Genomic DNA, 23920 nt, shown 5'->3' on the forward strand with positions numbered 1-23920 from the left:
ATTTGATTTTTATTCAAGTGATTAGCAGTGGCAAAAATATATGTATAAAATACGTATATTTATATTAAAAATTAAGTGATCAGTTATGAAACATATAAATCTTTACATGTTCTGTTTAAAAATATCTAAAATAACAAGCGATAATCCCCAAGTTCTATATCGTAGCAGTGGCCACATTGCGTGTTTGTCACAGACACGGTATATGTCAAAAATTTTGAAGTGAAACTACCTTCTAAAAATTATTGTATCATGCTGGCTATTACAATCACATATATCTACCTTAGCCTTAGTTTTTTTCCATACACTCACTTTAGAGATTAAGACTTAGTGGGAGGATGATTATTTTTAAGAAATAGTTTTAAGAAAATGAATTATCAATAAATTTGTTAATATAAGATGGGAATGCTGACTACTTTAATTACTTAGGAAGGCACATTAGGGATTTAATAATGGGGTCATCGGGAATAGGGTGCGCCGATGACCATGGCTGAGGGTGGGTCAGCACCAGGGGCTACACATCCACCAGTGGCCCACTCTATATTCGGCCTTTGTTTTATTTTGGTTGTTTATTTTCTTTCTTAGTTTGGTTAGGGTTGTGGTTTCTTTTGGATTTTCACGTTTATTTCAAATACTTAATTTTAACGTAATTTTCAGCTTTTTTTGTAACTGCTTTTTATGAATTTTGAAATTGTGTCCGTCCGATACTTCCGGCCATGCCGGAAGCGAAGATATTTGACAGGCATGACTTTTCTCTGCTATGGCGCAGGGAACAGTGGTGAAGGCAAGAACCCAGCCCAGCCGACATGACTAGCCATAGTGCACCCTATTGTGTCATGCCGCCTGCATTCACTGCTGCTCCCAATGTACGCGTACCATAACACGCTTAAAGGAAATAGAAACGGAAGAAATGCTGATCAATGTAGAAATTGAATTACAAAAGAAACGTCTATTAAATAAACAAGTAGTGGAGCTCGACGTGTGCGGACGTGTTTTTTTCGCTCCGTAGTTTTCGGGCTCATTAAGCTGTGATCATATCGTTTTCGTCTGATTATAATTTGGCTACTTAATGTGTATGAGACAGTGACTCTTTTTAGAATCGTAATTCGATTAAAGTTATTAAATGCCTTGTTTGTGTGGGCTAAAGGTTGATCGCAACCAAGATAAAATTCAATGTGCCAAATGCTGTGAACTATTTCATTGGGAATGCGTGGGCATTTCTGCTGCCGATGTTGAGTTTTTAGTCGGCTCTAACCGAAAGTTTTTTTGCGAACTCTGTGCTGCTCGCAAGCGGCGGTCCATCCGCACACCCCCACCGTCAGTTTGTGGCGATCAGACAATACTAATCGATGTGCCGACAACGAATTTATGTGCGAACATTTCACCGCAACAACAAGTGCCAAAACAAGTCCCAATTGAAATGTCCGCTGTGAGTGAAAGCAATTCGGAAATCAGCCTACAATCAGTGCTTGTAGAAATCGCTGCTCTTAAATCTGAGAATGCTCTTGCGCTGGCTGCAATAAGTTCTCTCCAAGCGGATAAGCAGCTGTTGATTGCAAAAACAATGGAACTATGCGCAGATATAAAAGAAATGCGAAAACACCAAACCGATGTTGTCTGCTCTGCCCTTGCGCCTCTTACCGCTGATATAAAAGCAATACGAAAGTGTCAAAGCGATGATGTCTCCTCTGCCCTTGCGCAGCTTACTGCTGAGGTGAAAGACCTTCGTGCATGTGTTCTTACATGTGAGTGTAAACTAAAAACGCCAAAACCAAGGCAAAGAAACAACAGCCTCTTCTATCAAAGCCTACTGCTTCGACGACTACAAACGAGCCTACATCTCCACTTGTTGATTCTGTCGATAACAACTCTCACTCCGTTGATCTCACAACATCGGATCGCTCAAATGCTGCTGTGCTGCTTTAGTCAACCGAGCAGTGTAACGTAGGCGCTACTGTTCTATGTAGGTATACTCGGCGCTGACATTGTTAATGCTACTTCTGTTGATACTGTCTCTTCACGCTCATCTTCTAACGCTAACACTGCTCCTACTGCTCTGAACAACAGTGTTAAAATTGACAACCATCCCAGCAAGAAATTACGAGGTATAGTGGGTAGTAATGTGAGTAGTGAGTTAAAAGTCGCACCTCGTGTAAAATGGCTACACCTTTCTTCCTTTGAGAACTCTGTTACTGCTGATACCATAATATCATACGTTTCGAAGCACTCTTCTATCGACTCAAGTTTGCTTACTTGTCATATGCTAGTTAAAAAAGACGCTGATGTTAAAATATTGAAGCGAATCAATTTCAAGCTAAGTATACCATCACCTTATTATGATACCCTTCTTAACTCAGCAATATGGCCAACTGACGTGATTGTTCGTCCGTTCGAGTTTTTTCGGAAAGGAGCTACTGCACCACCAAAACCATAACAGATTCCGTTTCCAATAGAATTCTTTCCAAGTCTCTAAGGATTTACTTCCAAAATGTTTCCGGACTTAGAACAAAGTCCAACACTATATTTAATTTGAGTGCTCACTTGGACTATGACATCTATGTTCTTATTGAGACTTGGCTAAATGCCGAGTTTAGCGAAAATGAATATTTTGATTCCAATCTCTTTAATGTTTACCGGAAAGACCGAGATTCCCAGAAAACAGGACTGTCAAGGGGAGGCGGCGTTTTAATAGCTATTCAGCGTCGGTACCGATCAGCGTTGGTGCATTTAAATAGCGAGGATTCACTCCTGGATCAGCTTTGCGTCTTGGTACATGGTAGCTCCAATCTTTACGTATGTGCTTCCTACATTCCACCGGCCACTCCAGATAATTTGTACAAAGCGCATGTTGACAAAGTAACGGCTCTCGTCGATAATAATTCTGGTTGCAACTTCTGTATACTTGGTGATTTTAACTTGCCTAACATTGATTGGTCATATGTAGACAATAACTTTGCCTTGACTGCAAAAAACATTAACAGCTTTACGGAGTCCTATTTAGTAGATAACTTTTTAAGTTCTGATCTTATACAAATTAATAACTATGTGAATAAGCTTTCTAGAATTCTAGATCTAGTTTTCATAAACGACAATATGAACTTCTCACTTAGTGAATGTCTCGATCCCATATCGTATACTAGTAACCATCACGTACCGCTTGTTATTCGCTTAGAATTCTACAGCTATAGAAAACTAAGTTCCGACAAACTTTCTAAAAATTTTTGCTTTAAACGTTGTAATTTTAGTGTTGTTAACAATGAAATTTCGATTTTGGATTGGGACTCACTCTTTGCGGGCGATAATCTCTCAACTTGCTTTGATACATTTAAAATGAAGATGCACACGATTTTTTGTAAGAATGTACCATGTACTAGTAGTAAATGCTATAAAATTCCTTGGTGTACGAAAAAATTAAAAAAGCTTAAGAATTTGAGGAACACATTTTTAAAAAAATTTAAACTATCTAATGCCCAAGCTCATAGGAATAAATATCTACACTTCTCTAAAAAATTTAAGTCTCTAAATAAAGTTCTACAGGGTAATTACGTGCAGAGAATTGAGGACGAAATTAAAACGAACCCAAAGGCATTCCGGCGTTACGTAAAATCCAAAAAGTCCTGCTCTAGCATTCCTTCGGAGGTGTTCTACAATGGAAACTACGCTTTCTCTACCAAAGAGGCTGCTGACCTTTTTGCGGACTTTTTCAGTTCTAATTTTGAACCGGTGTCAGAATCAACTGCACACGATAGAAGGAACTCTACTTCCTCTGTTAATTTTGGTTCTCTCTCTCTAACTATCGATGATGTTTGGGATGGTATCCAGCACATCAAAAGCTCATGGCAGGTAGATACTGATGGTTTCTCATCTTTTTATACCCGAGCGCACTTGTGCACAAGGGTATTATAACTTTGTTCACATAACGGTTGTTTGTAACAGGCAAAACGAATCGAGATAGATATAGACAAATGTATACATAAATGATCAGAATGAAAAGAGAAATCGATTAAGCGGTGACTGTCTGTCCGTCCGTCCGTCCGTCGTGCACACGATAACTCGAGTAAAAATGGCGATATCTTAACGAAACTTGGTACGTGCACTTCTTTTGGGCGTAGGACGGATGGTATTGAAAATGGGCGAAATCGGACAATAACCACGCCTACCTCCCATATAACGGTAATTTTTAAACACACAGTTGTTAGCCTTGCTACAGCATACCAAATGGCCGAAAATTTTTAAAATCGAACAATAACCACGCCTACCTCCCATATAACGGTAATTTGGAGAAATACGAAATCCTCGATAAATCAATAAATATTAAAGATAATTTACTCAAAATTGATGCTTGCAACAATTCTTTACCAAGAAATACGTTTATGATAAAATTTTGGAAAATGGGAGTGGCACCGCCCACTTATGATCACATACATGTATCTCGGTAACCGTTCTACCAATTTGCACCAAACTCGGTATGGTTATTGTGCTTGCCACATAGAAGCAAAACGTTGAAAATTATTGGAATCAGATTCAAATTACGACCACTTTCCATATAACGGCAAATTTCAGAAATGCTCGAAACTTCAATATTTCGAAATTTAAGGACGCTAATTTACTCAAAATTGATACACACCGGCTTACCATGTAGTGGTAGCTTTCGCAAAGGTGAAAATCATATACTTAGTACCTGCGCCGGGTATTTAATGTTCGGCTCTGCCCGAACTTAGACTTTCTTACTTGTTTTTTCGAAAACTGTTCAGCGCTTGCCTATCCACTTATGTTAATGTTTAATAAATCGTTAGAATGTGGACAATTCATAGATGCTTGGAAAGTTACTTCTATCACGCCTATTTTCAAAGCTGGGAATAAAAACGACATCGCGAGCTATAGGCCCATTTCCAAACTTTCAACGGTTTCAAAGCTTTTTGAGTATATTATAAAACAAAAACTATACTTCGCTGTAAAACATAATATCTCTATGAATCAGCATGGTTTTATGGCTGGCAGGTCTACTGTCACTAATCTCGCTGTTTTTTCAGACTTTTGTATGTCGGCTTTCAATAACAGACTTCAAGTTGATGTGGTTTATACGGATTTTTCCAAGGCTTTCGACAAAGTCTGTCACTCAACTTTAATCTCCAAACTAATAATAATGATAAAGTCGTACCTTTTCAATAGGAAATCTGTAGTCGCTGTTGATAATGTCTCTTCTTATGCTTTTATTGCCTCTTCCGGTGTTCCGCAGGGCAGTATTTTGGGCCCCTTGTTCTTCGAAATTTTTATTAATGATATATCTCAATGTTTTCATTTCTCTGAGTTTCTTTTATACGCTGACGACTTAAACATTTTTAAAACAGTATCAAGCCTGCCTGATTCATACAATCTTCAGTCGGATCTCAACAATGTCGTGGAATGGTGTGATAAGAATCGACTTCAACTAAACATCAAGAAATGTTCTCATGTGTCATTTTCTAAGTGTAAGCATTTAACCTCTACCTCATATTTTATGAAGAACTCGCGTCTTAATACTCTCCATGAAATTTCTGATCTGGGTGTAATCTTTGACTACACTTTCCAGTTTCTTGGCCATTTGAATTATGTCATTGCCAAATCTTATTCTACACTTACCTTCATTCGACGTTTTGCTTCCGACTTTACGGATCCATACACTTTAAAGTCACTATTTGTTTCGCTCGTTCGGTCTAAGCTGGAGTATGCCGTCTTTATATGGAGGCCATATCACCAGTGCCACATCTGTAGACTCGAACGCATTCAGAAGAATTTTCTTCGTTTTGCACTCAGATCGTTAAACTTCGCTGACCCGATTCCTTCTTACAACGCAAGGAGTGCATTATTAAACTTAAAATCTTTGCAGGGTAGAAGGAGTATACTTTCGTTCTGTTTTGTTTACGATATCATAAACGGGATAGTTGACTCTCCATTACTCTTAGAGCGCATTAGTTTTCATATCCCACAAAAAAATCTTCGGAGTAATGACTTATTCTTCCTAGAGCGGGTTAGAACTGTTTATGCCTCGATGGCACCTTTGCTTAGAACATTGAAAGAGTTTAACCAGATTTCAAGTTCCTTGGCTTTTGATTTTTCGCTATCTAAATATAATTTCAAATTATCGCTCAATCAATTTTTTAAATAGCTACTTATTATGTATGTACATATAATTGTTCAAATATAGTTAGTTCTATGTAGTCTGTAAGAAATTTTGTATTTCTAGATTACTATTTGAATGAATAAATGAATAAATTACGAGTGAACAACGGGAAAAACTGCGCAGAGTTCAGCGACATAACTCACGCGATTGTTCCGTAGCCTGGAGCTGACGCTTACGATGCAAACAAGTGGATTGCAGACTTTGAACGAATATGTGATTCCGTAAATGGGGATGAGATTTTCAAATTGAAGTTTGTCCGACGGCTTATGAAGTCAGTCAGTGAAGCCGATTGTTTCTTACGCCTCGATCGCTCAACAACTTACGCCGCTTTTAAGGACCACTTCCTTCGCACTTTTGGTCAATCATACTCCGTGGTTGAGATCGTAAATTTTCTCAAGATAACACTATTTCAGCCAAAGAAAATGACCGTGTTGGGTTACATCTTTAAAATGCAGGAAATCGCTGCTCGAGCTTCAATAGACGAAGTGCAAATCATCGAATTGATAACAGAAGGCTTCCGAGATGACTAAATGATATTGCCGGCTTGTATCCAGCTACCCCAATTGACCACCTTAAGCAACTATCGTGCCATTATGGGCAAATGCGAAACAAGCGGTCGAATACCTCAAGCAAAACGTCCACATCAACCAAAGTCATTACGTCCTCAGTTAGGAGTGCAAACACGTTGCGATGTTACAGCTGCTCTAGTGTTGACCACGTATCCAGTTCCTGTACCGAACCGAAGAGGGAAAGGGGCTCATGTTTCCGTCGTGGATCTACAAGTCACATTACCAAGCAGTGCAAACTGAAGGCGCCAAGAAACAACGAACCTATTGCTTTGGCGGATGAATTCCGCCATATCGAGTTAAAGTGTGACGACCAAAATCCAAAAGAAATCCCAATCATGAATAAGGTAAGAATTACTTTCGACATTGATAGTTCGCCAAACAATGACACCCTTCCTTCTCTTTTTGATACGGGCAGCAGTATTAGTTTGATTCGGCATTACGCATTACCACAAAAATTTGTAGGAAGAAGGCTAACAAACAGACCCTACAGAGGCTTAGGCAACTTCAGCTTACGGAAAAATATTAACTAAGATAACTTTTTATAATAAAACAAAAGAAATACTTCTTTTTGTTGTCCCAGAAGCATATATTCCGTACCCTGTATTGTTGGGTAGAAACTTTTTAAATGAATTCAATCTTAAACTTTGTTTACTCAATGAAATTGAAACGCCAAATATTAAAGTTATGGTGAATACATTTTTTTTGAAAATTTCCGATAAAATCTTGCATTGTGTTTATCACAGTATACAGTAATCCAGATAGGCAAAACAAAAAATGTAAATATGCTTATTTGACAATTTATTTGAATGTATTGGTTGATATTTTTTCACAGTTGTCGTTTTCTTTAACCCAAATGAAATGAATTTCAATATTTTCTTATAGTGAAAAATATTTTCAAGTAACATAAAACAAAACAACGAGAAAAATAAAATTCCAAGCAAATCAGGCTTGCAGCGTAATCGATTATAACCGGATGCAGTTCCTACATACATAAGTCATATCGTGTTCCGAATACAACTTTGAGTGAATAACGGTGGGCTGACTTTGGAAAATGGTCCCATAAATTAGGGGGTAAAACAAGTATTACTTAACTTAAAGGTAGAACTCTCTAATTTTCAAATATACAACTCTTATAGTGGAGACCTCCAAAGTTTTAATGAAATATGTACACAAAGTTATATATTGACGTTCGAACAAATTTGTATGTATTTGTTCTGCCGCTTCCCAGCGGACCAGCGCACGAGCCTTTAGCGAGAGTGTCGCAAAATATCCGCAAATGAGCTCGCATGTGAGCAAAGGACGATTGTGAAACTTCTTTGATCGTAAAACCCTCGCACACGAGCATTGCAGCGTGAATATTGCGATAGAAATGCGGGTGCTCTAGCCTTTAGCCAGAGCATCCCAAGATGTCCACAAATGAGCTCGCATCTGAGCAAAGAACGATTGTAAAACTTTTTGGATCGTAAAACCCTCGCACACGAGCATTGCAGCGTGAATATTGTGAGAGAAATGCGAGTGTAAATATTTTCTACTTGTACTATTGTAAAAAATTAGTTTTCTTTTATTTGTTAAGCTCGAGTGTGTGACAGCTGAATAATTAAAAAACATTTATTAAAAACTAGATACATTTTTTTGTTATTAATAATTTTCTGTGTCCTTTCCGGAGTTTATTTAATTGGTGTAAAAAGTAAGTATACTTTATTTGAACGGTCACTTGTTCACGAGAGCCGTGATTCGGGCCCAGTTTCTTATCTAATGCCTACTTACAAGATTTATTTATTACGTTTACAGACATATTGAACCTTATAACGAAGTTTATGGAAACCCAGAGGGCAACAATTGATAAAATTGATCAGTTACTAGCCAAAATTGATGGTGCTGAGCTAATTTCTTTAAGGAGTGAAGTTTCATCTATAAATGTCTCCATTAGTTACATTTTTTAGAAGTTCAATGGCTAAAGAGTGCCTTGTTTTCGTAATTTTTAATTTATTTATACTCAAGAAACAGATTCCTTTAAGCTACCAAAGAAGTGCGTAATACTTTTAAGTTATGTATGTGAAATTTCAGTTTTTAATTTCTTCTATGCCCGAGTTTTAGTTTAAACAATATATATAAACAATAAAAAACATTAAATAATAATAAAAAATATTTATTAATGGGGAATAAAATGGGAATGAAACAAATAAAAGTCTTTCAACCCTTATTTCTTGCGAACAGTTTGCGATATCTTTTGCGATACTTATTTGATATTTATGCCGACTCGGAAAAAATATTTTTTTTATATTCTATTTTGAATCGATAACGTATCACATTTACTATTTTATCCTTATCGCTAGAAATATCAAAACAACCTTGCAAAATATATCGTCAAATGCTCACTTACGTTATTTCTTGCAACTATCGTAAATGAAAGTTTCACTGCCACAAACTGAACGACATATTAATCATATTGCTATCGTTTCCCCATTCATTTGCGAGAGTTTTGCCGGGTTAAATCTCGCCTTTCAATCGCATGCGTTATCATATGCGAGCATTTGGTCCGCTGGGTTATTTTCATTTGAAAAGGATACTGCATGAGTTAATGCAAATAAAAAAGGTTTATGCAGATTAGCGAAGCCGTTTTTCAACCGTATAAAATGTATATACACATATTCTTACATACATATTTATCAAAATATTCAGAATGACGAAATGAATTGGTTCAGTCGTGTCTGTTTGTAAACCGCCTAACTCGAACAAAATTTATGTAGATATTTTAACAAAAGTCGGTGCCGAAGTTGCCTTTGGTATAATTAAGGTTAGTATTAAATTTTTGCGAAACCTGTCAATAACCACGACCTCCTCCCATGTAGTAATCAACAATATTTTTGTTTTATTATATTTTTTACGAATTTCGCTGTCAAAATTTACATTTCAAATATATCAACAAACATTTGTGGGTACTTTAGCACCAGTCATTGCCTATGGGTTAATGACAAAAGAATCCTATCCATGCATAATATTTCAAATAAGCATATTGTCAATGTCTGGTTTACTGTATACTGTGGTGTTTATATTCCATTGTAAACAGACAGAATTGTAACGATATGCTCATTGTGCGAAGAGTTCCGGCAAGGCTTCAAAATAGCAAAGACAGATGTTACGAGTGTCAACGATTCCGAGGAGTTTATATTTAGCATTGATACATTTGATATGGATAGGTATAATATTGACCCCAAATTGAACGCAGAGAATGCGAACGCCGTTAAAGGCATTATTGAGCAAAGTTACTCGACCTTCGACAAGATACCACAAATCCAGCATAAGCATGCTATGAAGATAAGGTTGAAATACGACGTACCAATTTCCTCCGCACCGCGTAGACTCTGATATAACGACTGCAAGGAAGTAGAGGAAATTGTCGATGAACTTTTGACATCAGGGCATATACGACCTAGCACATCCCCCTATTCGTCCGCGATTGTTTTAGTGAAAAAGAAAAGCGGTGAAAAAAGACTGTGTCGACTATAGGCAACCCAGATGGCTACCCTCTAGCGCGAATAGATGATTGTTTGGGAAAACTAGAAGGCAATGAATTTTTCACAATTCTAGACTTAAAAATCGAGTTTCATCAGGTAAAAGTTTCTGAGGACTCTATTAAATATATAGCTTTTGTCACGCCAACTGGGCAGTACGAGTATTTGAATATGCCTTTTGGTTAAAAAAAAAATGCTCCAGCTGCTTTCCAACGATTTATTAACTTCGTGCTTCAGCCTATTGTTAGTGAAGGAAACGTGGCAGTATACATGGATGATATTGATATTGAAATGGGTACTAACCATATATGTAATACTTCTATATTGGCAGTAAGCTAACTTCTCAATGTGTAAGCATTCCGAAATCAAAGCGAGACGGTCTAGTACCATTTTTGTCAATGTATTGTGTACTTGAGTGCCGTTTTTGTATATGTGTTGTGTACATGTTTATTTATAAACGTATGTGTTCCTTTTCTTTCGTACGTGTTTATTGATATATCTGTACTGTAATGTTTTCGGACGGTACTAGCTCTTACTGCCAATATAGGAGTATTACATATATGGTACTAACACGATTAGCCGAATTTCGGCTACAACTTAAGTTGAGCAAGTGCAAATTTTGCTTCAACGAAATAATCTTTAGGATTTTCCATAAGTAAACGTGGTATAACCCCAATGTTCAACATATTTCTGCTATTCGTCGTCTTCCGGTTCCTCAAAATGTATCAGATGTAGAAAAGTTTTTAGGCCTCTTCTCATATTTCAGAAGATCTATTCCTTTATTTTCAAGTATAGCAAAGCCACTTAACAACTTGACTAGGCCAAATGTCAAATTCGACTTCAGAGCCAATACTAGCAATATATAATTCCGATAAAGATACCGAATTGCACTGTGACGCAAGTATCAATAGGCTTGGTGGTATCCTTCTTCAAAAACAAGAAGATGGAAAGTTTCATCCAATATCATTTTCTCGCAAGCTACCACCCCCGCGGAATCGAGGTATCACAGCTTTGAGCTGGAAGCATTGGCAATAATATACCCTTTAAGGAAGTTTAGAATCTACTTGGAGGGAATCCAATGTAAAATCATAACTGATTGTAACTCATTGACCCTTACTCTAAATCGAAAGAGCGTTAACGCAAGAATAGCCAGATGGGATCTTGAGTTAGAAAACTATAATTACGTCATTCAGCATAGAAGCGGAAAGTTCATGGGGCATGTGGACACCTTAAGTAGGTGCTTCTAGACGCCCGTAGGCATTCAAGCCTTCGATAGTGCAGATCAGGTAGTTTCCGTAATAGATGATGATAGTGTTTACCTACAATTGCAAGTCACCCAGAACAGGGATGAGCTCATATCAAATCTAAAAGATGAATAGGAATCCGCACCTGTAAAAAACTATGAACTTGACGATGGAACATTGTTATTATACGTGCCTGCAGTGATGGAAAACAATGTTATTCGGCTGGTTCACGAAAAACTGTGTAATATGGGTACTGCTAAATGTATTGCCGAAATAAAACGCTATTATTGGTTCCCTAATATGGATAGCAAGGTAGATCATTTCATCAAGAACTGTTTAAAACGCATGATGTTTAGTGTAGCTGGACATGCAAATAATGGAACATTAAACAATATTCCCAAGAAACCTGTCCCTTTTCATACTCTTCACGTTGATAATTTCGGGCCCCTTCCGACTGTAGCTTCAAAAAGGAAACATATATTAGTTATTGTGGATGCCTTTACATAATACGTAAAATTGTATTCAGTCAATTCAACCAGAACAAAAGAGGTAATCGGGGTCTGAGTAAATTTTTCGAATATTATAACCGGCCTGAGATAATAATCAGCGATACAGGAAGTAGTTTTACGTCCCTAGAGGTTAGTTTCTTTTTAATGCTCCCCTATCACCGACTGTAGCAGATATTGTTTTGGACAAAATACTAGACGACAGCACCGCTGAATTGAAAACCAAGGACATATATATTAAATACATCAATAAGTATGTAGATGATATATTTGGTATTGTAAATAAAAATGACGTGGAAGAAATAGGTAAAACTTTAAATGCCCAACATAGGAAAATCCAGTTCACGACTGAAGTTGAAGAGAAACAAAAATTAACTTTCCTAGACATGGAAATATACAACATAAACAAAAAATTTTCAACAATCTGGTATACTAAAGATATAGCTTCTTCCAGAATTATTAATTATCACTCGAATCACCCCTGGACGCAAAAAAGGAACACTGCTATCAATCTCATAAAGAAAATCCACGCGTTGAGTGACCAGGAGTTCAGCAATGCAAACAACAGAAAGATAAAAAACATATTACACAAAAACGGGTACCCCAATAATATTATAAACAAGCTTATAGCAACAACAACACAAACAAACGAAAGTCAGCAGGCATGGGCATTGAAGCTGTAAATAAACATGAACACAAAAAATTCGCAGGAGTCACATATATACATGGATTAACGGATAATAAACATTATACAAAAATATTCCAAACGAAAATATAACCTTTACCCACAAACCAAACTACACACTGAGCACAATTTTCAGCAAAACAAAGGACAAAATCAACAAGGAACAATAACACAATGTGGTTTACGAAATTAAATGCAAAGAGAAGGTTGGCGAAACCTGCAATAAAGTATACGTAGGCACGACAAAGCGAGCACTGAATAAGAATTTTTCACCGTTGTGTAAACAGTGAGTTAGGTATTTGCAAATTATAATTATTTTTTACGTTTAATGGTCTACGTTCGTGTCGTCTATGGTCATTGATTTTCATTTCACTGTAAATTTTATATTCTGATAATCTCAAAATAGGAGTGTGTTTGCAAGAGAGTGAAACACTCCGATCGGTGTGAAAACGGCAACGCTGTCCATTTAGATCTTGAAGTAATGGCCTGTTTACCACATTTTTAAGGTAAAGGCTTGTTCACACTATGTCAAATTCAATGGCATTTGTCGTCAAATAAGTGAAAACACATTGTCAAACTGGATTAAACATCGATCAATTTCGATCAGGATACGTACGTGCGCTGCTAAATCGGATATATATCTGTCTGTTTCTGGCTCATAAAATCATCGGTAAAGGTATGGATAAAGGAGATAAAGTTGTATCAAAATATGTCGAGAAATTTTGCCGTAAAAATATGACTTAGTGAAAACTAGCCTTAGTATTAATTTAAAAATCGTTGCTATGAATACTATGAACAAGTTGAATAAAATAAAAAAGCGTAGTAAAAATAAGGCAAAGCGTAGTGGGGTAGCAAATTTTTGAAAAATCGTAGCAAATTTACTACAATAATAGATAGCAAAGTGTCAACGCTGTTTGTCAGTGCACCAAATTTAAATCAGCAAGAGCTGTAAGTTAGCAACGGAGAGCAGCTAAGGAACTTAAGTGGCAACCAATGAGGTGTTATAACCAGCTATTTAGTTGAAAATGTCTCGCTGCTTTGGACAGTTGTATTCGTATGCACTAGGTCCGTCGGTAATATTTTGGTAAATTTTTTTATATTCTTTTGATAAACTGCGATTTATTAGTTCAATAATATAAATACAGACGTATGGATGTATTTTATTGAGTGAATAATTTTCAACAAATCTAACGCACACACACCTACGCTGTTACCAAAAAAGAGAAACAATGTGTGGCTGTTAACGAAATTTCGCTGTTAATGGAGTAGTCACTCCCGAGTGCGCTGCGGTTTTACATACATACATACATATGTATGCACGCACATATTTTAGATGTGTGCCTTAACGCTCCAAATGTGTTTGTTATAAAATATAACCAGTTAATGAGTGTTTGACTTGTACATACATCAGTGATCGGACTTCAAAAAAATTGTGTGTATTTTTTCCTCCTATTCTGCCTATTAGTGTTTAGTGTTGGGCAATTTTTGTTCTTAAAATTAAGACAATTATGTCGAGCTAAAATAAAACTACTCAAAACGCGAATATGTGGTAGATTTCAGACCTTGTGTGGTAGATGTGGTGGATGCTCAAAAAAGTGGCAGATCTGGGATAATGTGGTAAAAGTCCGATCACTGAAATACATATGAACATGTCGTCGTTTAGGGTACAAAACCGCGTAAAATACTATACTAGCCAGAAATGGGATTGCTTTGTAAAAAAGGGAACCATTTTGAAATATGAGTGTTTTAACTCTCTAGAAAATAATTTATGCAACCTCACAAACTCGGTTTTGCATTTTGTTGATACGCGGTTTTGTACTTTCAACGACGATATGCACTTGCACATGCATGTGTATGTTAATACCTACGATTAGTTAACCCTTTTCGAAAACATTGCATCTTCGAACCGATCGCGTTTGTGGACACACCGTTGTTACTGGCAGTTCTACCGAAAGTGAATTGGAATTTAAAATAATATCTACAGCAGCAGAAGTTAGAATCAAACAAGTAAACTCGTTTCACGATTTTTGTTTATGTACATATCGTACGTCTGCTGCAAGAGTGTCATAATCCAAAACGGGAAAAACGGCATTAATGTTTTGAATTTACATATACACAACATACAAAATGCTTGTAACTTGTAAACTTAACAAAAAACTTTAACCACAAACGCGGTTTTGGCGCTTTTTGGGCGTTGTCGCATATGGCTTATGTTGCGGGCTACGATTGTTTTGTGTTAAAGTAAGGCGTGCATACGTATCGCATCCTCAATAAAAAACAGTCAATACTCAAAATTTCTCAAAATTTACTTTTTCCTATAAAACAGTTCACATACCATATTTTTAATGTCCGCGAAATTTGTTTCTTATCACTATCTTCTTTACCTGAAAAATAGCATTAAGACTTGTTTTGCTTGGGTCGCTTGCGCAGCAGCAACAGGTTTTTTGCCTCTTCTGAACGGGAATTTTTTGAGTTGTGACTGTTTCGGGTGTTTTAGGGTGCGATATGTACATATGTATGTACCTTTAAATACGCACGTCCATTTAAGCATTTAATTTTTATCAGAATTGATTTCATTCATGAAAAAGCCATAACAATTTACTTACATATGTATGTATGTATGTATGTATTTACATTGTGTATGCGACTGTTGTAAGTGTGTGAATTGAAAATAAGATTAGATTCAACAAAGAGATATATGTACGTACCCTGCAGAAATAAATTAAACCGTGCTAGTCGAAAATTTGAACATTGATGTGTCATATGTGGTAAACATAATTCGAGAAAGCTTTTTTTCAGTGACCACAGCCGTTTTTGGTTTGGCTGAAGTTTTCGAGTTATTCGCCTTTGAAAATTTCTCCAAAACACCTGGTTTTTGGCAAAAGTGCAGTATAGCAGCAGGTGAGATAAAAAAGTGAAAAATTGGGAGTGGTTCAGATTTTAATGGTGTACCCAAATAAAGGCAGCCAAGTCATTGGAGCCATTTCAAGGGGGGCATCGAAATTGCGCATATGGAAACTGTGCACTTAGACATTACTTCGGTTTCAACCGAAACTGTGCATGTATGCTTTATTTCGGTTTTTGCCATATGCATTATTTCGGTTTTTAACCGAAATCAGGTTTCGCAGATTTTGGATTACATATTGTAAGGTATCGGACAACATCAATATTAATACGAATCTCCTTCTCTCGAACATGAAAATTCACTTAATCTTGAGACACCTTTAAATAAACGAAAATTGAAAAAGCACAACATGAAACTAAAGGGTTGCTTATATAAGGTGCGCCACTTTTTTCACTATACTTGCCTCTCTTCGCTTGCCTTGTATTATTTTAAAGTTAATAAAAAAAGTATTCGACAAAAAAATCAGGGATTCGCTTTCTATATAAAAATCAAGTCCGCAGTATTTTTAAATATAATGTAACAGTCCAAAATACTAAAAAGTTTTTTGGCGCGGAATCCACCAAGCTAAAAAAAAGGAAAATATAGTTTTCTTCGAGCATTTTCGGCCTTATTTCACAGTAAAATGAAATACTCTTCATTACCAATATGTTTTCGGTGGGCAGCTATTTGTAACGTAACAGTCTTTTGAACTAATTAAATTTTTAGGCACCCTTGTTTTCCTATTTAGTTAAACATGGGGCTCATTTTAAAACTTTTTTTTTTCTAACTTATGTAAACTGAAAAGATAAGAATTACGTAGAAAAATAAAAAACGTGAGAATTATAGAAAAGAACGAACTCAAAAGAAGCGAAATAAGAAGCTTAAAGAACAAGAAGATTTTCCGATTAAATAATAAAAAATCTATTGGAATTATTTCGGCTATTTTACCTAGTACTACAAAAAGTCCTCAAATCTAATATTTGAAGGGTAAGAATAGTACTAAATTGCATAGAGAAAACAAAATAAGCCGTTTTTCGTGAAATTAACCGCGAAAAACTCAACATCTTGGCGCAGTTTTAAGATCGAGTTCGAGTTCTACGCAGAAAATTACTTCGGAAACGACCTACAGCTGCACAGCATTAGAAACTTTGAAATCTGTATTCATAATTATCATGTTCTTAATTTCTTCGAATTACTTGTCACATCGCAAAACTACTGAATTCAGCTACTTATTGCATAAAAAGCACTAAAAGCGACTTAAGTACCTAATTATAATCTTATCGCTACACCTATATCGCACAGGTAACGTAACAGTCTATTTATGTAACTTACCAGTCCGACTATTTTTTTACAAATATTGACCTCAAAATTAATTTTATCAGTTCAATTAATACGTAGTTCTTGAATTCCACTCTGAAGCTAGGAAACTGTGTACCAACTTTTGACAAAATTATATTAGGAGAGCAGACTTTTTCANTGCTTATATAAGGTGCGCCACTTTTTTCACTATACTTGCCTCTCTTCGCTTGCCTTGTATTATTTTAAAGTTAATAAAAAAAGTATTCGACAAAAAAATCAGGGATTCGCTTTCTATATAAAAATCAAGTCCGCAGTATTTTTAAATATAATGTAACAGTCCAAAATACTAAAAAGTTTTTTGGCGCGGAATCCACCAAGCTAAAAAAAAGGAAAATATAGTTTTCTTCGAGCATTTTCGGCCTTATTTCACAGTAAAATGAAATACTCTTCATTACCAATATGTTTTCGGTGGGCAGCTATTTGTAACGTAACAGTCTTTTGAACTAATTAAATTTTTAGGCACCCTTGTTTTCCTATTTAGTTAAACATGGGGCTCATTTTAAAACTTTTTTTTTTCTAACTTATGTAAACTGAAAAGATAAGAATTACGTAGAAAAATAAAAAACGTGAGAATTATAGAAAAGAACGAACTCAAAAGAAGCGAAATAAGAAGCTTAAAGAACAAGAAGATTTTCCGATTAAATAATAAAAAATCTATTGGAATTATTTCGGCTATTTTACCTAGTACTACAAAAAGTCCTCAAATCTAATATTTGAAGGGTAAGAATAGTACTAAATTGCATAGAGAAAACAAAATAAGCCGTTTTTCGTGAAATTAACCGCGAAAAACTCAACATCTTGGCGCAGTTTTAAGATCGAGTTCGAGTTCTACGCAGAAAATTACTTCGGAAACGACCTACAGCTGCACAGCATTAGAAACTTTGAAATCTGTATTCATAATTATCATGTTCTTAATTTCTTCGAATTACTTGTCACATCGCAAAACTACTGAATTCAGCTACTTATTGCATAAAACACACTAAAAGCGACTTAAGTACCTAATTATAATCTTATCGCTACACCTATATCGCACAGGTAACGTAACAGTCTATTTATGTAACTTACCAGTCCGACTATTTTTTTACAAATATTGACCTCAAAATTAATTTTATCAGTTCAATTAATACGTAGTTCTTGAATTCCACTCTGAAGCTAGGAAACTGTGTACCAACTTTTGACAAAATTATATTAGGAGAGCAGACTTTTTCAATAATATAAAGCAACTTTAAAAAGTACTTCCAAAAATTGTAATGCAACAGTCCNTAGGCACCCTTGTTTTCCTATTTAGTTAAACATGGGGCTCATTTTGAAACTTTTTTTTTTCTAACTTATGTAAACTGAAAAGATAAGAATTACGTAGAAAAATAAAAAACGTGAGAATTATAGAAAAGAACGAACTCAAAAGAAGCGAAATAAGAAGCTTAAAGAACAAGAAGATTTTCCGATTAAATAATAAAAAATCTATTGGAATTATTTCGGCTATTTTACCTAGTACTACAAAAAGTCCTCAAATCTAATATTTGAAGGGTAAGAATAGTACTAAATTGCATAGAGAAAACAAAATAAGCCGTTTTTCGTGAAATTAACCGCGAAAAACTCAACATCTTGGCGCAGTTTTAAGATCGAGTTCGAGTTCTACGCAGAAAATTACTTCGGAAACGACCTACAGCTGCACAGCATTAGAAACTTTGAAATCTGTATTCATAATTATCATGTTCTTAATTTCTTCGAATTACTTGTCACATCGCAAAACTACTGAATTCAGCTACTTATTGCATAAAACACACTAAAAGCGACTTAAGTACCTAATTATAATCTTATCGCTACACCTATATCGCACAGGTAACGTAACAGTCTATTTATGTAACTTACCAGTCCGACTATTTTTTTACAAATATTGACCTCAAAATTAATTTTATCAGTTCAATTAATACGTAGTTCTTGAATTCCACTCTGAAGCTAGGAAACTGTGTACCAACTTTTGACAAAATTATATTAGGAGAGCAGACTTTTTCAATAATATAAAGCAACTTTAAAAAGTACTTCCAAAAATTGTAATGCAACAGTCCGCTGTTGAAACATTCATAACTCCTAAACCACAGGAGTTACAATATATTTTTGTATATAATAAATAATGCCACATACTTATGCTTTCAGATGCAAGAAGTAAAATTATCCGAAAATTGTATTCTCGCGAGTTTCAGCGGTATTTAAAAATCAGTGTGAGCCCAAATGTAATGAAAGAAGTTCTGCGCAAAAATACTTCCGGCCCCCTTTTCCGGCAACACAAAAAGAAGAATTCTACTTAGTACGGGTTAAAATCCCTAAGCGCGGCGGAAGGCCGCCTACGCAGAGAGAAGTTCTGCACAAAAATCCTTCCGCCCTTCTGTTCCGGCAACACAGAAAGGAGAATTCTACTTAGTACGGGTTAAAATCCCTAAGCGCGGCGGAAGGCCGCCTACGCAGAGAGAAGTTCTGCACAAAAATCCTTCCGCCCTTCTGTTCCGGCAACACAGAAAGGAGAATTCTACTTAGTACGGGTTAAAATCCCTAAGCGCGGCGGAAGGCCGCCTACGCAGAGAGAAGTTCTGCACAAAAATCCTTCCGCCCTTCTGTTCCGGCAACACAGAAAGGAGAATTCTACTTAGTACGGGTTAAAATCCCTAAGCGCGGCGGAAGGCCGCCTACGCAGAGAGAAGTTCTGCACAAAAATCCTTCCGCCCTTCTGTTCCGGCAACACAGAAAGGAGAATTCTACTTAGTACGGGTTAAAATCCCTAAGCGCGGCGGAAGGCCGCCTACGCAGAGAGAAGTTCTGCACAAAAATCCTTCCGCCCTTCTGTTCCGGCAACACAGAAAGGAGAATTCTACTTAGTACGGGTTAAAATCCCTAAGCGCGGCGGAAGGCCGCCTACGCAGAGAGAAGTTCTGCACAAAAATCCTTCCGCCCTTCTGTTCCGGCAACACAGAAAGGAGAATTCTACTTAGTACGGGTTAAAATCCCTAAGCGCGGCGGAAGGCCGCCTACGCAGAGAGAAGTTCTGCACAAAAATCCTTCCGCCCTTCTGTTCCGGCAACACAGAAAGGAGAATTCTACTTAGTACGGGTTAAAATCCCTAAGCGCGGCGGAAGGCCGCCTACGCAGAGAGAAGTTCTGCACAAAAATCCTTCCGCCCTTCTGTTCCGGCAACACAGAAAGGAGAATTCTACTTAGTACGGGTTAAAATCCCTAAGCGCGGCGGAAGGCCGCCTACGCAGAGAGAAGTTCTGCACAAAAATCCTTCCGCCCTTCTGTTCCGGCAACACAGAAAGGAGAATTCTACTTAGTACGGGTTAAAATCCCTAAGCGCGGCGGAAGGCCGCCTACGCAGAGAGAAGTTCTGCACAAAAATCCTTCCGCCCTTCTGTTCCGGCAACACAGAAAGGAGAATTCTACTTAGTACGGGTTAAAATCCCTAAGCGCGGCGGAAGGCCGCCTACGCAGAGAGAAGTTCTGCACAAAAATCCTTCCGCCCTTCTGTTCCGGCAACACAGAAAGGAGAATTCTACTTAGTACGGGTTAAAATCCCTAAGCGCGGCGGAAGGCCGCCTACGCAGAGAGAAGTTCTGCACAAAAATCCTTCCGCCCTTCTGTTCCGGCAACACAGAAAGGAGAATTCTACTTAGTACGGGTTAAAATCCCTAAGCGCGGCGGAAGGCCGCCTACGCAGAGAGAAGTTCTGCACAAAAATCCTTCCGCCCTTCTGTTCCGGCAACACAGAAAGGAGAATTCTACTTAGTACGGGTTAAAATCCCTAAGCGCGGCGGAAGGCCGCCTACGCAGAGAGAAGTTCTGCACAAAAATCCTTCCGCCCTTCTGTTCCGGCAACACAGAAAGGAGAATTCTACTTAGTACGGGTTAAAATCCCTAAGCGCGGCGGAAGGCCGCCTACGCAGAGAGAAGTTCTGCACAAAAATCCTTCCGCCCTTCTGTTCCGGCAACACAGAAAGGAGAATTCTACTTAGTACGGGTTAAAATCCCTAAGCGCGGCGGAAGGCCGCCTACGCAGAGAGAAGTTCTGCACAAAAATCCTTCCGCCCTTCTGTTCCGGCAACACAGAAAGGAGAATTCTACTTAGTACGGGTTAAAATCCCTAAGCGCGGCGGAAGGCCGCCTACGCAGAGAGAAGTTCTGCACAAAAATCCTTCCGCCCTTCTGTTCCGGCAACACAGAAAGGAGAATTCTACTTAGTACGGGTTAAAATCCCTAAGCGCGGCGGAAGGCCGCCTACGCAGAGAGAAGTTCTGCACAAAAATCCTTCCGCCCTTCTGTTCCGGCAACACAGAAAGGAGAATTCTACTTAGTACGGGTTAAAATCCCTAAGCGCGGCGGAAGGCCGCCTACGCAGAGAGAAGTTCTGCACAAAAATCCTTCCGCCCTTCTGTTCCGGCAACACAGAAAGGAGAATTCTACTTAGTACGGGTTAAAATCCCTAAGCGCGGCGGAAGGCCGCCTACGCAGAGAGAAGTTCTGCACAAAAATCCTTCCGCCCTTCTGTTCCGGCAACACAGAAAGGAGAATTCTACTTAGTACGGGTTAAAATCCCTAAGCGCGGCGGAAGGCCGCCTACGCAGAGAGAAGTTCTGCACAAAAATCCTTCCGCCCTTCTGTTCCGGCAACACAGAAAGGAGAATTCTACTTAGTACGGGTTAAAATCCCTAAGCGCGGCGGAAGGCCGCCTACGCAGAGAGAAGTTCTGCACAAAAATCCTTCCGCCCTTCTGTTCCGGCAACACAGAAAGGAGAATTCTACTTAGTACGGGTTAAAATCCCTAAGCGCGGCGGAAGGCCGCCTACGCAGAGAGAAGTTCTGCACAAAAATCCTTCCGCCCTTCTGTTCCGGCAACACAGAAAGGAGAATTCTACTTAGTACGGGTTAAAATCCCTAAGCGCGGCGGAAGGCCGCCTACGCAGAGAGAAGTTCTGCACAAAAATCCTTCCGCCCTTCTGTTCCGGCAACACAGAAAGGAGAATTCTACTTAGTACGGGTTAAAATCCCTAAGCGCGGCGGAAGGCCGCCTACGCAGAGAGAAGTTCTGCACAAAAATCCTTCCGCCCTTCTGTTCCGGCAACACAGAAAGGAGAATTCTACTTAGTACGGGTTAAAATCCCTAAGCGCGGCGGAAGGCCGCCTACGCAGAGAGAAGTTCTGCACAAAAATCCTTCCGCCCTTCTGTTCCGGCAACACAGAAAGGAGAATTCTACTTAGTACGGGTTAAAATCCCTAAGCGCGGCGGAAGGCCGCCTACGCAGAGAGAAGTTCTGCACAAAAATCCTTCCGCCCTTCTGTTCCGGCAACACAGAAAGGAGAATTCTACTTAGTACGGGTTAAAATCCCTAAGCGCGGCGGAAGGCCGCCTACGCAGAGAGAAGTTCTGCACAAAAATCCTTCCGCCCTTCTGTTCCGGCAACACAGAAAGGAGAATTCTACTTAGTACGGGTTAAAATCCCTAAGCGCGGCGGAAGGCCGCCTACGCAGAGAGAAGTTCTGCACAAAAATCCTTCCGCCCTTCTGTTCCGGCAACACAGAAAGGAGAATTCTACTTAGTACGGGTTAAAATCCCTAAGCGCGGCGGAAGGCCGCCTACGCAGAGAGAAGTTCTGCACAAAAATCCTTCCGCCCTTCTGTTCCGGCAACACAGAAAGGAGAATTCTACTTAGTACGGGTTAAAATCCCTAAGCGCGGCGGAAGGCCGCCTACGCAGAGAGAAGTTCTGCACAAAAATCCTTCCGCCCTTCTGTTCCGGCAACACAGAAAGGAGAATTCTACTTAGTACGGGTTAAAATCCCTAAGCGCGGCGGAAGGCCGCCTACGCAGAGAGAAGTTCTGCACAAAAATCCTTCCGCCCTTCTGTTCCGGCAACACAGAAAGGAGAATTCTACTTAGTACGGGTTAAAATCCCTAAGCGCGGCGGAAGGCCGCCTACGCAGAGAGAAGTTCTGCACAAAAATCCTTCCGCCCTTCTGTTCCGGCAACACAGAAAGGAGAATTCTACTTAGTACGGGTTAAAATCCCTAAGCGCGGCGGAAGGCCGCCTACGCAGAGAGAAGTTCTGCACAAAAATCCTTCCGCCCTTCTGTTCCGGCAACACAGAAAGGAGAATTCTACTTAGTACGGGTTAAAATCCCTAAGCGCGGCGGAAGGCCGCCTACGCAGAGAGAAGTTCTGCACAAAAATCCTTCCGCCCTTCTGTTCCGGCAACACAGAAAGGAGAATTCTACTTAGTACGGGTTAAAATCCCTAAGCGCGGCGGAAGGCCGCCTACGCAGAGAGAAGTTCTGCACAAAAATCCTTCCGCCCTTCTGTTCCGGCAACACAGAAAGGAGAATTCTACTTAGTACGGGTTAAAATCCCTAAGCGCGGCGGAAGGCCGCCTACGCAGAGAGAAGTTCTGCACAAAAATCCTTCCGCCCTTCTGTTCCGGCAACACAGAAAGGAGAATTCTACTTAGTACGGGTTAAAATCCCTAAGCGCGGCGGAAGGCCGCCTACGCAGAGAGAAGTTCTGCACAAAAATCCTTCCGCCCTTCTGTTCCGGCAACACAGAAAGGAGAATTCTACTTAGTACGGGTTAAAATCCCTAAGCGCGGCGGAAGGCCGCCTACGCAGAGAGAAGTTCTGCACAAAAATCCTTCCGCCCTTCTGTTCCGGCAACACAGAAAGGAGAATTCTACTTAGTACGGGTTAAAATCCCTAAGCGCGGCGGAAGGCCGCCTACGCAGAGAGAAGTTCTGCACAAAAATCCTTCCGCCCTTCTGTTCCGGCAACACAGAAAGGAGAATTCTACTTAGTACGGGTTAAAATCCCTAAGCGCGGCGGAAGGCCGCCTACGCAGAAAAAAGTTCTGCGCAAAAATATTTCCGCCCTGCTTTTCCGGCAACACAGAAAGGACAGTTCTACTTAGGAAGGGTTATAATCCCTAAGTGCGGCCGAAGGCCGCCTACTCAGAAAGAAGTTCGT

At 38.8% G+C, this 23920-nt stretch overlaps 1 protein-coding gene across 13 annotated transcripts in view; it reads left to right on the top strand.

The window, feature by feature from the left end:
- Positions 1–13591: 13591 nt before the first annotated feature.
- The window catches only part of LOC108356299 (uncharacterized), a 143852-nt gene continuing 133523 nt past the window's right edge, over positions 13592–23920 (top strand). The window contains exons 1-3 of one of the 13 annotated variants that reach the window (XM_017607420.1): positions 13592–13752; positions 15361–15379; positions 15479–15580. In XM_017607420.1, the coding sequence (XP_017462909.1) occupies positions 13705–13752; positions 15361–15379; positions 15479–15580 (169 nt within the window). In that variant the 5' untranslated portion in view covers positions 13592–13704. Of the gene's footprint in view, positions 13764–14585; positions 14687–14730; positions 14921–15360; positions 15380–15478; positions 15581–23920 lie in introns of those variants that run through there. The other 12 variants (XM_017607451.1, XM_017607427.1, XM_017607474.1 and 9 more) reach the window with 12 other exon arrangements.

This window comes from Rhagoletis zephyria, unplaced genomic scaffold (genome assembly GCF_001687245.7).
Source record: "Rhagoletis zephyria isolate East Lansing unplaced genomic scaffold, Rhagoletis_zephyria_1.1 Rzeph_scaffold_00171, whole genome shotgun sequence".
Taxonomy (NCBI): Eukaryota; Metazoa; Arthropoda; class Insecta; order Diptera; family Tephritidae; genus Rhagoletis; species Rhagoletis zephyria.